The sequence below is a fragment of the Rhagoletis zephyria genome, unplaced genomic scaffold, assembly GCF_001687245.7.
Source record: "Rhagoletis zephyria isolate East Lansing unplaced genomic scaffold, Rhagoletis_zephyria_1.1 Rzeph_scaffold_00434, whole genome shotgun sequence".
Taxonomy (NCBI): Eukaryota; Metazoa; Arthropoda; class Insecta; order Diptera; family Tephritidae; genus Rhagoletis; species Rhagoletis zephyria.
Genome location: NW_016157518.1, coordinates 137,025 through 150,937, shown reverse-complemented (window position 1 = coordinate 150,937; position 13,913 = coordinate 137,025). Strand labels below are relative to the sequence as shown.

At 33.3% G+C, this 13,913-nt stretch overlaps 1 protein-coding gene across 5 annotated transcripts in view; it reads left to right on the top strand.

The window, feature by feature from the left end:
* loh (thrombospondin type 1 domain containing lonely heart) overlaps nucleotides 1-13,214 on the top strand; it is a 125,187-nt gene extending 111,973 nt beyond the window's left edge. For 4 of the 5 annotated variants that reach the window (XM_017611636.1, XM_017611638.1, XM_017611640.1 and 1 more), the window contains 5 exons: nucleotides 4,038-4,239; nucleotides 4,314-4,495; nucleotides 4,556-5,548; nucleotides 5,613-5,763; nucleotides 12,582-13,214. In XM_017611636.1, coding sequence (XP_017467125.1) covers nucleotides 4,038-4,239; nucleotides 4,314-4,495; nucleotides 4,556-5,548; nucleotides 5,613-5,763; nucleotides 12,582-12,724 — 1,671 coding nt within the window. In that variant the 3' untranslated portion in view covers nucleotides 12,725-13,214. Of the gene's footprint in view, nucleotides 1-672; nucleotides 748-4,037; nucleotides 4,240-4,313; nucleotides 4,496-4,555; nucleotides 5,549-5,612; nucleotides 5,764-12,581 lie in introns of those variants that run through there. The other variant, XM_017611639.1, reaches the window with a different exon arrangement.
* Nucleotides 13,215-13,913: the final 699 nt, after the last annotated feature.

Below are 13,913 nucleotides of genomic sequence, written 5' to 3'. Positions count from 1 at the left end.
GTTGATTTTTTAGGAAATAAAGATGAAATTCGATTTTTTCTAGAAAAATTCGATTTTATCCGAATTTTAGCAACACAAAGTTCGATTTCAAAAATTCGCCATTTTGGAGCTAAAATTCGATTAAAGTTCGAATATCGAAGCTTCGAATATCGAATTTACCCATCCCTACTGCATACCCAAAAAAGGTCTAAAAATGTTGGTTAAAAGGCTCGAAATGTAGATCTAAGTTCTGCACAAAATTTGAAAGTGTATATATAGTTTTTGTTAAAGCATGTACCATATTTTTATAAAAAACATATCAAAAATATTTAGCTCCAAAAACATTGTAAATATTGAAAACGAAACATCATTCATCCATTTTGGACCGTCACTGTAAGTGTCATTTAATGATAACTAAATCAACTTTATTGATTTCGTGCATAAATTTAAAAGTTTTTACTCGTAAACTGTTAGAACCTTGGGACTCTGCCTCGTAATTTTTTAGTGCGCGCACTCACTAAGTAAGATTTATTGAACAGCTTTGCGTAACCGTATCCATTGCCTACGTCGCTAGTCACTAAAGAATTCGGATCGTGTCGATTAAAAATACATACATATTTGATTTGATTTGATTTTATTTTATTTTTGAGAATGACAACTAAACATTTCTGTTCTATAGAAGTTTCTACGAATAATAAATAAAGTTAAAAAAAATAATCGAGATTTAAGTGAATTAAAATGTTGAAGAAACTGTTGTTGGCAATATTGGTGAGTTAAGTGTCAGTTGATTATTTTTATTTACATATTGTACTAAGATAAGTATCTATATTTAGTAACTTAATTTATGCAAACATTTTAAACTTAACGGTTGTAAGCGGAACTAAATGAGGGAGCGTAAACAATATAATTAAGGGAAAATTGGCTAGTTATTTGAAGTATCAATGCAATAGCACTATGTTACTCCCTCACTCAAAATAGTCGTGACCTAATGACAGCCAGAGGTCATTACTAGCCATATGACCATCAAACTAAATCGGTCTAGTGTAGATTTTTCCACAGATTTACACAGTCTGCCGACTATCGCAAGAGCAATGAAAGCAACATATTTTTTTGATTTCAAAATAAAAAACAGGGGTATAATTTTTTCGGTATAGTGGCCTAGCGAGTGAGAGTATTAAATTTCTGACTTTACTTTTTTTTTGGACCACCGTAATGGACATACATAGGTATGTTGAGTAGGAAGGTGTCTATGGTGATGCTTCTGTGGTAAAGAATCGGAAAAAATCTATTTCATCACGCTTTTAGACTTGCTATGGAGAGAACACTGCCTCCCGTTTCTGCAAATACTTATGTTCGCCTGGATAAAAGATTATCGTATATTACTTTCGGCAGGTCTTGGGAAATCGCGTTTGCAGTTTGGAATACAATTTCTCAAAAACGCGACGGTACATTTTCTCCGAAGTCTCGGAGAATGTTACTAGTTCACGAAACTCTTAAATTATTTTATTTTTATTGTTTATTGGTTATTATTTTTTAGTTTATGAAGGATTTTATTTAGAATTTTGTCGTATGCGCAGTGTTGCCAGATTTATTTTTTTTAATTTGTATAATTTCGGAAAAACTGTATTTTCTACAAAAAAAAAAACATTAACGAGATTTAAAAAAATTATGGTTTTGTAATTAAAAACGACGTAAACCGTTTATATTTTATTTAACTAAAAAATAGACTTTATAAAATGAAACATTTGAGCCTTGGATTCGATACCTAAAATTTAGTACCTCCTGAAGCATTTTTAAAGAAATCTTTAGTTCTTAAGATACCAAAGGGTTTTGGAATGTCTAGTTTATTTCTTGTTTTAACCCTCTACCGCATACGAACCCAAATATGGTTTAAAAATATATCAAACTAAATACATTGAAAAGTTAACTACAAATTACGGAACGTAATTGGTTTGCCTATGGTTATATGACATTTGAATATAACCTCATATTCGTGTGCACGGAACTCAACAAAAAAAAATATTTTTATTAATTCACACATCCTCTTCTCTGTCAATCAATAATTGGTTTACCACTACCCAAATGTTTTCTATTGTTTTCATAGAATTTTCCAAATATTTCTTTCCAAAATAAAATTTAAATCAAATGACTTCGAATCGTTTTTTTCTTTCGATATAGGTTTAGTAATAGGAAAATAACGTGTTTTCCACAGTCAAAACTTTTTTATTCACCTCCTGCATAATTCATGCAGTAGAGGGTCAAATTGATTTGGGGAAATATTCGTTCCCCATTTTCTTTGGCGACGGGAATACAAAGGACAGCTGAAACCAGTTGTTTCAAATGAAGAAATGCGGGACCTTCATCGTCTCCCTGTTATTTATCTTACAAAAAAAAATAATCGAAAGAAAAACTTTAATTTGTTCGTTCAACTGTACTTTACATTTAAAACGGCCAATCTTGCAACATTGTGTATCGACAGTAATTTGGCAAAACCTCGTATCTCAAAACACTCTCTAAAAAAAAACTCTATTAATAACAGAAAATCATTTTCTCGTAAGTTTTTTACTAAATATTAAAGATTAATTACTTTTTGTTAATTAAGAATAATAAATAATAAATCGTGGTATTTAAAGGCCAATTTTGAATTAATTTTACGAGATACGAGGTTTTGTCAAAGTACCGTTGGTATTTGTCAACAATTTTGCAGCCACTTTTTGTGATATACGACAAAATGTGATACAAATTTGCATTAAATTAACGATACTTTTTAATAAAGATATCTCGGAAACTAAAGGAGATATCCAAAAACAGCATCAATCGAAAAATCATATTTTAGAATATATAACTGCATCTATAACAAAAAATCGTCAAAGTGACGCTTACGATAATGGTTTATCCAGGCGACGATACATAACTGGGGATTAAAAAACAAAAAAAAAACGTGAACCACTTCCCCTTCACACTTCAGCTACCCAAAATGTATTACAACTAGAATGAAGATTTTAGAAACACCCTAATACATATACATAGAGATCTAAAGCTAAAATTCTTCATCAAACAATCAACGTTTTTCGCTTTTTTATCGGAGTCACTTTAGACTCGCCCCTTCAACTAAGCAACTGTCGCAAGAGTCGATTACGCCAGCAATATCACAGTGCTTTTACTTCGAAATCATTCTGGAATGTGCTTATCGTTATTACTTATCCTTCTGGGACCCATAACCCAGACGAATGAAATGCCCATTGTTACGTCCGTTGAGCTCAGTATAGACAAGTACTCGCCTACAGTTCGCAGATGCTGAGATATCTAATAACATGTTCTTTAATATAAATTCCTAGAACTTCCACTCGTAATATGCTTACGAAATTATTTACTTAATCGAGATGTGAGAGCGACCTCTGCTTTTCTCGAAAATCTGTATATCTGACTCTATGCTAGTATCCAATTTGGATTCGTCACCATAGATGGAAATGTTACCTCTTCGATTACTCTGCATTCTAGAAAGAAATTTCACCCAAAAGTTTGACGAAGAAAGGGTACTCGGTCTTACTCTTTCTTTAGGCTCAAATACTTATCGAGAAATTCATTGGTCGTTTCGGTATCTGAAAATATTGGACTATGTATATCTATCACGAAGTCTAGAACTTACAATGTTTAGGCTGGAAATAGAAGCACATAAGTCCATCAGTTTTTTACTCCATCTACTAAGGGCCGTTTTCTCAAGTAGCTTTTAGTATTTATCTACCCCTTAAACACAAAAAAAATGTGATTGCAGGGCAGATAAATTTTAAAAGCTACTTGAGAAAACCGCACTTAGAAGTGGATCTCAAATTCTTAAAATTTTTCTGGGTATCAACTTAAAGATATTTTAAACCCAGAGTTTCTTAATATGAAGTTTTTGAGTTAAAGACCTTTATCCTTGTAAGACATTTCCCTCGTTGCCCTTACGAAACCTTTTTATGAAATACACCGTTAATATAACATGGGTTTAAGAATTATTTCTAAGAACTAATTCCATTTTGACTTTTACTAATTACAATATTCGCAACTACTTTCAGGCCGTTCACGCAACAGGCATCATCACGGGACTCTCTGCCAATAGTGGCTCGGTCAACTGTGGCGGTTTGATTTGCCGCCCAATAACGGGTATCTTTACACGCGATCCGCTGCCACAAGATGCTTACGTGCATGTAGCCACAATACCAGCCGGTGCCTCGAATATTTCTATAACTGAACTGGGGAACAGCATAAATTTACTAGGTAAATAGAAGATATCTGGAACGAACAGCTGCCTCTATTTTCTACTTTTTAACTGTATCTTATTCCTTTTGTAGTGCTGCGCTCACCTGATCAGAAATATATATTCAATGGCGATAATATGGCATCGGATAGTGGCGCCTATGAGGCTTTGGGCGCAATTTTCGACTATCATCGTATCGATGGATTGCAGCAGGGCGAAGGCGTAACAGAGTGGATAACTTGCTTAGGCCCCATAAGAGACATGCTGGAGTTGATGGTAAGTAATTTAAAATCAAATACTCAAATTTCATTCTAAATAACTCAATAACCACTATAGATCTACAGCAAGTCCTCGAATCCGGGCATCAAATATGAGTATCTCCTGCCTATAACCTCCGATTCAGAAGAAAATGAACTATCCGTAGAGAGTGAAGCATTTTTGAAAAATGGTCCAGAAGAAAGTTTTGCTAGCAATTCGCGCTCGGGTCGACGTCGCCGCTTCAATTGGAAAGTGGTAGGTTTTAGCGCCTGTTCTAAGACTTGCGGTGGTGGCATACAGACACCAATTGTACGCTGCGTACGGGAGAATCCAATACGTTATTATTCACAACGCCGTTGCATGCATTCCGAGAAGCCGATGCTGAATGAAAATCTCCTGCGTTGCAACACTCAACCATGTCCTGCCTATTGGCGCATAGAAGACTGGAGTGAGTGTCATTGCCAACAGGGTGAGGGCTATCGTGAACGCGATATAAGTTGTGTGCAAGAGCTCGCTTCAGGCATTGTTATTCACGTAGACAATTCAGCTTGCATCGAAGAAATGCCAAACCAGCGTAAACCATGCGATTGCCCGAAGAATAGGCGTCGCTCACATGTGGCACGCTACCGCATGGCGCACGCTGGATCCAATGGCACACATAATCACCGTGGGCGCGATAAGACTGACAAGTCCGGTATTTGGCTAATGTCCGATTGGAATCAATTTTGCTCAGTGGAATGCGGTACAGGCGTAGAATATCGCACGATCTTCTGTGATCGTTCCAAACCGAACACGGATCGCTGTGATCCACGTACAACGCCTGAGATTACGCACCCATGCCAACGTGATCGTGATTGTGAGAAGGGTGAATGGTTCGCTGGACCGTGGACATCGTGCAATGGTAATTGTTTTAATTTAACACGATCGCGTCCCGTCTATTGCATACACAATCGGGAAATTGTGACGGATGAGGACTGTAAACCTGAGTTGAAGCCGCAATTGGTGGAAAACTGTCTACACGAAGAAGTGGAGTACTGCGGACCGCGTTGGCATTACTCCGAATGGTCGGAGGTGAGTGGATCCAATGGTCTTCAAATATAAAAAATTAAAGATTTCCTTTTTTTCTAAATTACAGTGTACGAAAACATGCGATGGTGGTACCCAGCGACGTTCAGTAAAGTGCTTGGAGTACGATGAACGCGAGAGTTCAATGCGTGAATCTTCAAAGTGTCGCTACTCATTGCGCGAGCCTATCTACCGCAGTTGCAACACGCACAAGTGTGAAGGTGAGCTATAATGGTATCTATTAGGGCAATCAATCCTGGGAACCAGAATCTCGGGATTGCGAGGTCCCGAACACTTTTCCATGCTCCGAAATCCCGGGATTACAGCTCCGGGACCCGAGACTTATTTGCACAATGTGGCAAGTTCTAGAGTCGGAGTGAAAGTGAAATTGTAAATGATAAAATAAATTTACGTGCATTTGACATGAAAAACGAGAAGTACGGAACACGGATGTTAATTTCAGAGCCTGCCTGAAAAACTTTATTTGCTCAAACATGTTGTGAAAGAACTGTGTAAGAACGAAAAAAATTGGTAGCAATTGAATACACAAGAAACTTATATAGTGTGGCAGAGTTGCTCTTCATTTTACTTTGTTGGCGTGGTTTTGGGGTTTGAATTTCTGTAAATATGAGTGTTTTTTATTAAATTGCATTATGCTCCGCATAATAGGCGGCATACACAGTGCGTCTGACTCGTGAGTAGGTTTGGATGTGTTTGTGAAAATAAATATGTGTTAGTTACACTAACATGAGTCCCGTGATGACTCTGAATGATTCAACTGTGTGTAGTCGAAGGCGAGTCAACACGTACAAAAATGACTCGCGAGTCAGACGCATCGTGTATGCCCCCTATAAGACCAAATGTGGCGACAAAGAATCTGCATGGTTTAATTTTTTGATTTCTGAGGGCGGTGAGCCTACTACAAAATGCAAACATTTTGATAAAATCGAAATCTAGAAAAATCTAGGGATAACCCTCAGTATCTATAGACATTGGGATATAAACGAGGAAAGTATGCAAGGAAAATTTATAAGCTTTAAAGACTATTACATGTTTAATGTATTATAATACGAGTATCTTTTATATTGAACTAATGTCAAATACATTTTTGATAAAGAACTTACATTTTAAGTTTTTCATCGATTAATACTCAAAATATTGATGGAAGGTAGGACATTGAAGAAAAAAGTATCAAATCACAAAAATTATATTACTTAATTGTAATTGCATATTTTAAATTGTATCGGAACTGACATGTATTCAACAAGTAGAACAACCATCAAGATGAAATAAATTTGCAAATTCAGTTTCACGAAATAGTAAATTATTTTATTTTTTATATTTGCTCCATTGGTCAACGATTTTGCAGGCACTTTGTATGACGGTCGTACGTGATAGCATATTTTACAGTTTTAACGATACTTTTTACAATGCTTTTATCAACTTGCAATGTTGTGTTCCAGAAACTTTCAATGTTGTGTTCCAGAAACTTTCAATGTTGTGTGTCCGACACCATCAAGCAAAGCTTTGAAAAGCTCCTATAAAAAAGCATAGTGAATAGGGCGAGGTAGATGACATCTAGATGTCGCCCTATGTACTACGATTGCTACACCGGAAATAGACGACACGTCATTTCTTTAAATAAAATTAATTGGTGCTCGTTTGTATGTACATACATATGTAAATGCATGTGTGTGCACCTTTCTATTAATATCGTTGAATTATTTTAATATCTATTGCAAAATTTTATTCAGACAGGACTAAAAAGTAGAAAATAAATAATATAAAAAAAACTTTTTAATATACAACGCTTTTATAAATGGACTAAAAAGTAGAAAATAATACTTCTCAGTCCCATAGAATTTGTTTTGATAACTTTTGATTTTGAAATTTTAGCAAAAGTCATTATAAACAATCTATGAAATTGAAAATGAAAAACGTGGNAAGCGTTGTATATTAAAAAGTTTTTTTTATATTATTTATTACTCAATATATCGAAAACTAAAAGATATATCTTTGTGTTTGGTTTGGTAGGACTGTATTATTAATTCAACGTTTACTAAATTGCCGATGGAATTTTAGTCAGTATATAGGAAACTAGGGGAGATGCACAAAAACTAATCGAAAAATCGTATTTTGAAATATATAACTGCACCTATAACTACAAATTGTCAAAATGGCGTTTACGATAATCGTTTATTTAAAAATTTTACAAAATAATCAAATTTTGTAAAAAAAAAGTTTAATTTTTTTTATAAATTCATTAATTTAATATTTCCCGAAAATCCCAAATAACACTAAGATGGAATTAAAATAAACAAAATCACCGAAATGCAAAATTACCCGCATATATACCAGTACCGGGGAAAAGTATTTGTGCAGAGGATTTTTCCCATTGTATGCAAAGGTTTTTATTCTAATTTCTTTCCCCAAATTTTGTATAAAATTATAGGTCATACTACAATAAAAATAATAAAAAAAAATCCAGAAATTTTCGCAAAACTCTGAAAAATTCAATAAAATTGCATAAAAATTAAATTTTAGTATAACAAAGTGCAAGTTTTAAGTAGCTGACAAATAGCGTTGATTTATGGCATTTTATTTTTGTGGAAGGTGTTGCTCATTTCCCCCTTCTTAAAAAATCGTCGAACATATTTTATATGGAAGAAAATTTACTTACATCTTCAACAAAAAATAAAAAGATTGCCATAAATCAACGCAATTTTTTAGCAACTTCAAACTTGCACTATAGTTTACAATCTGCTTTATTTCTACAGTATTTTCTCTTTAATTTGATATCCACACTGTGTTCCTACATTGCACTGAATTTTTTAAACAAATTTTTGAAATAATCATATATTTAAATTTCAAAGTCCTTTAAAAAAATTGTGACGTCAGAGAGAAAAACTAAAACCGCAGTTTTACTATATTTGGCTCATAGTTTAGCGAACATGTAGTATACTGCTTTTTTTTGTATGTAAAATTGACTGCCGCAATGTGTGTTATCTGTGCTTTCATCTAGGTATTATGTATTGCACACATTTAATTTTCATTACGAAAATAATCACACAAAATTGCTTTCAAACGACTCTGCATCATATTTCCTAAATTTAATTATTCATGCCATGCGGCGGCCTAAGAATATGCTCACAATTATACACACGTCTGACTGCACCTTTATGTGCGACCATTTTTTGCTCAACCGACGCCCAGTGATCGGACTTGAAAAAATCCTGTTTGGTAGAATCTGGAAAAAAATGTGGTAGATTTCAAAAAAAATGTGGTAGATCCAGTGTTACCGCTGAAAATTTTTCGAAAGTCGCAAAAAGTGTCATAGTGGAAAAAAAGTGTCTTAAAGTCATTCAAATCGTTTAAAGCATGGATGTAAAGACTTTCATTATTTTACTTTTCGAAACTCAGTATAGCATATTCATGGTCGAAATAAAATCGACTCTAACGTTAGATTTAGCTTTTTTCAACGGAAAATTTGCCAAAAAAGCTGCTTAGAGTAGACTTTATTTCATCTATGACTCTTCCCCATTATTTTGAATAAATTGTCAAAAATAGTTGTTTTTCTTAAAATAATAACCTATTGATGAGGGATGTATTAAAAAGACGCAGTATGCATATTTTGCATTTAGTATGAAAACTAAATTGCGGTTAAAAAAAGTACCTACATTATTAAATAAATAATAAATTTAACACACATACATTGGGGGAAATGCTAAGCTACAAAAACGATGCATTAATTCATGCTACGTCTGGACATTTATTTCAAAAATATTTGACATAATAAAGACGTTGAAATCAGTCCAAATCAGGCCAGAGGTATAATTTTTAAGTGCCTTTGAAAAGTAAATACTAAAAGCATTTTTAAACACAAAAGAAAAATATTATTTACGAAGGAATTGTCAAAATGTGTATATCAAATTTTAGATCAAAGAAAAGGGCAACAGTCGCATGATTTTTTTGAAAAAGTGTCAAAATAAGCATATTTTTAAAAAGTCGGTGTCAAGGGGCATCGATCTCCAAAAAGTGTCAATTTGACACTTCAGTCGCACATCGGTAACACTGGGTAGATCTCAGGCTTTGGATCAAATTTTGTACAAGAATTAAAGAAATTCTGTAAGGTTTCAGCTAAATTGTAAACTTTTTAATTACTCTAAAAAAAAAAATAATTTTAGTATAACAAAGTGCAAGATTGAAGGTTCCTCCATATCAAGATATTTTTCGAGCATAATTTTTTTTCAGCCTTGCGGAGTGCTGCCAGTATTTCTTTTTATCACATCACGATGTAGCGAACAAATGTGGCACGTTACAGATACCGCTACTTGGGATTTGCTGATTTTGACAATTCTCAAGTAAATGTAAACAACGCCTCAGAAACTTTAGATGCACTGAAATTTGCTAATACTTTCACAAAAATCGCCGTTTTTTTTTAATTTTCGCTATTAATTCTTTTTATAAATCATATATTTTAAAATTTAACATAATGAAACCAGGTTTGCTGTCGAAAAATTTATTATTGAGAAAATTTACGATTTTACAGTTTATTTTATCCTCCCATTCGGCTTTGTTTACTTTTACTTGAGAAATTTAATCGCTGCCGGAAATGCGGAATCTTGTTTTACATACATATATCATTCTTGTTACCATATAGTTTTTAGTGTTGGACAATTTTTGCTCTTAAAATTAAGAAAATTATGTCGAGCAAAAATAAAACTAGGTACTCAAAAACGCGAATATGTGGTAGATTTCAGACCTTGCGTGGTAGATGCTCAAAAAATTGGTAGATCTACCACAATGTGGTAGAAGTCCGATCACTGCCGACGCCTAATGCCCGCACATTTTGTAATCAATTATATTTTGAATTTTCTTTTACTTTGCTGCTTCATATTATTACAATTACTAATATTTGCACTAACAGGTCTATTCTGCTCTGGTAATAAAAAGTTTGTAACCGGTAATTAAAGTGTCTGTAAATTTTTAAACCCTTTTCGCATTCTGTGTACTCTTGTAACCGGTAAATTTTGTTACCATCTCATAAGCTGGTAACAAAGTATTGCCCCGTGAAATATGCAATGCCAGAATTTGCACAATTCTTCATAGCTGAATTACTGAATATTTTAACTGCATTACCAACGTTCCTAGAATCGCGGTGACAAGAACTGGTAACATTTTTTGGTAATAAAATTTTCCGGTTACCAAATCTTCGGTAACGTGCAGAATAGACCTGTAAATTAACTTAACTATTACTTTCACTACACTTTGTACAAAGGCACGCACTACTTGCTGACCGCGAACACAATGCGAAAATCGATTAACGACAAAACGCAAGAACTTCCGAACAACATCGCTGTGGGACAGAGAGTGGATGGTTTGTGTGGATGGGTGGGAGTGTGGGTGGGAGGGAGTGTTGTTGCTCATACACTGGAGAACTATTGGAGACGAAAAATCATTTGCAAGTTGTTGGTGTCTGAAGCGTGCACAAACAAAAAATTTTTAGGTCCGGCATGTGTGTTTTTTGCGGAGTCCTTTGGAGTGAGAGTAAGAAATACTAAGGGCCGGTTGTTCAATGTCTGGTTATCACTACTTGCCGGTTAAACATCATTATCGACATCTTCGACATCATGCATATAACATGTGATCGATAAAGCAGTCCTTGTATTTAACCGGAGCTTCTACCTCTGATTTGTGCTAATCAGACATTGAACAACTGGCCCTAAATAAGGCAAATTAACCCTGGAAGGTCATCGTTATTTTTATAACGCAAAGGTCATCCTTCGTCGATTCGACGACGGCATTTCTAAAAGGCGTTATTAAATTAACCTGTGTATCAAAATGCACAAAAATTATTATTTTCACATTATTTTGTTTATATATTTTTTAAATAAAACAATTGAGGGATTCACAACGGTGTCGTGAGTGTCGTATTGTTTTATGTCGTAAACTTTAAAAGCTTAAATAAATGTTTAGAGAACTTGAATGGACAACCAGCTATTTTTTAACATTGCAAAATCTCATAATATGTCTTTGATGATACTTTGCGAACCATCTTAATGCATTTTTTAGGCGTTTAAAGTTTACGACATACAACAATACGACACTTACGACACCTTTGTCAATATCCCAAATATCAAGTAGTTTTTCTTTAGTCTTTTGATTGTAATTCAAGATTTCACAACTCTGATTCATTTGGCTTTTTGTACAAAACATTAATTAGAAAATATAAAAAATAAATAACTTAAAGTACATATAATTCATTTAAAGTGTTTTTTTCTTGAAAATAATACTATGAACCAAAAAAGGAAAAAATTTTCAGATACGACAGTTCTCATTTTGTGCAAGAGGCTCAAAGCTTTATTTTATGCTCTCCACAGACACTTTTTTGGCATTTTGCACGGATGATTTGTTAAGCGTCGCTTAGAAGGGGGCCAAATTGCGCAATTATTTTTTTTTCTTCTTCGATATAACTTTTGGTTGCATTCATCGTGTGTTATAACTGCACAAGTAAAATATATATACAAATACAAAAAAAAAACTTAAGAAAATTACTTTGAAAACATCAACGTAAAACATACACAAAGTTCATCCTTCGTCGTTTCGATTACGCACATTTAAAAAAGAAGTACTTACACGAAGCGCATGAATCTAAGTAACCGCACACATCAACAGCGCAACACCGTCTAGCGCTGTACAAAAATTAGCACTATACAAACAAAGGAAAACAGCGATAATGGTAAAATAACAACTCGCGTCGTCGAAACGACGAACCATGACCTTCCAGGGTTAAGAGAACGATACACAAGGGAATTGAAATTTGTGATACATACACACATACATTCATACATACATATTTTAAAGCATCGAGCATTTAGTGAGTTGGATAAAAGTTTTTATTTGAACTAAATTAGCTGATTAAAGTTTAGGTTGAAGTAATAAAATTCGTGTTAGATCATTATTGCTTAGCTCTTTGAGCTAATTTTAAATTAAAATTTAATTTGTACCTACCTATTCAAACAAATTTTTCTTATTTCAGAACCACAGTTAGAGCTCCTGCAAAATGACGTTGCTGTCTCCTGTGTGGACGAGTTTAACAATTGCCAGTGGGCTGTCAAGGCGAAACTCTGCAGTTACGATTATTACAAGCAAAATTGTTGTTACTCCTGTGGTGCGGTCTAAAAAATTTTGAGCAGCCCAAGGAGTACGTAGGAGTACGTAATTTATTGTTTTTTTTTTGTTTTTGTATTTAGTATTTTTTAAGCGAAAAGTTTATAATTATTATTTAAAGCAGATAAAGTTAGGACACAGTTTTTTAATTTGTATTTTTCTGCCTACGAAAACGTTGCTAAATTAATCGATTCGAGTAAATGTTGGAAGTTTATCGAAATTTTTTTGGGAAATTAAAACTTACTTTCACTAAGTATTTTCTTAAGTATTTATAAATTTAAAGCTAGGCATAGTGTAGGAAAAATTTTGTTTAAAACATTACGAGGAAAGTTTTTATGGGAAGATTTTTTCACATTAGAATACATTGAATGTTAAATTTTTCGAACTTTAATTCAAATTAGATAGAGACATATGTATCTTTTGTTCTAAGCCACATTCCAATAATTAAACTCAAATAGCCGAAATTGTATTACAAAACTAACTGTAAAATTTAATTAACCATAAATAACACTGGTCGACGGCCAAAATTTACCAGAGACGCCGTTATGNACTTACAGTGACTTAAAGACCTGGCTCACATTTTTACTTTTTTTAATGCATGTTTTGAAAGTATTTTTTTTGTTCATGCTTTAACAAAAACCACATAAATCAAAGTTTTAAAATTAAAAAAAAAATTTATTTCAACAAAATTTTATCAAAATTTCGAACTTTTAATTCTAAAAATGTTATAAAAATTCAGATCCAAAAGATCAAAATTTTTCTGAAAATTTGTTGAATTTTTCTAATTTTTTTATAAGTTTGTAACTTTGATTTATACGGTTTTACTTAAAGCGTGAACAATATTTTTATAACAAAAACTAACTAAAAAATTTTAACTTGAAAAACATTGCGAGCATTTAAAAAATCGACGTGTGCAAACTTGTTTGAGCAACTGTATATTTTTTAGGTCTTTCCATTAGCATTTACTTCCAATGGCAATTTTCTTAATGATAAGCGATTTTTAAATTTATAAGCGTCATTATTCAAGATAAATATGTAATAACACCTAAATTCATATAAAATTTGACACGAGCAGAGCAACGCATACTTACACTGTCCAATATTTTTAACACAACCAATGCGAAATGTTCGAATTTTTAAACTATTTTTATTTATCATCATAAAAATATTTAATTATAAACATACATACATACGATATAAA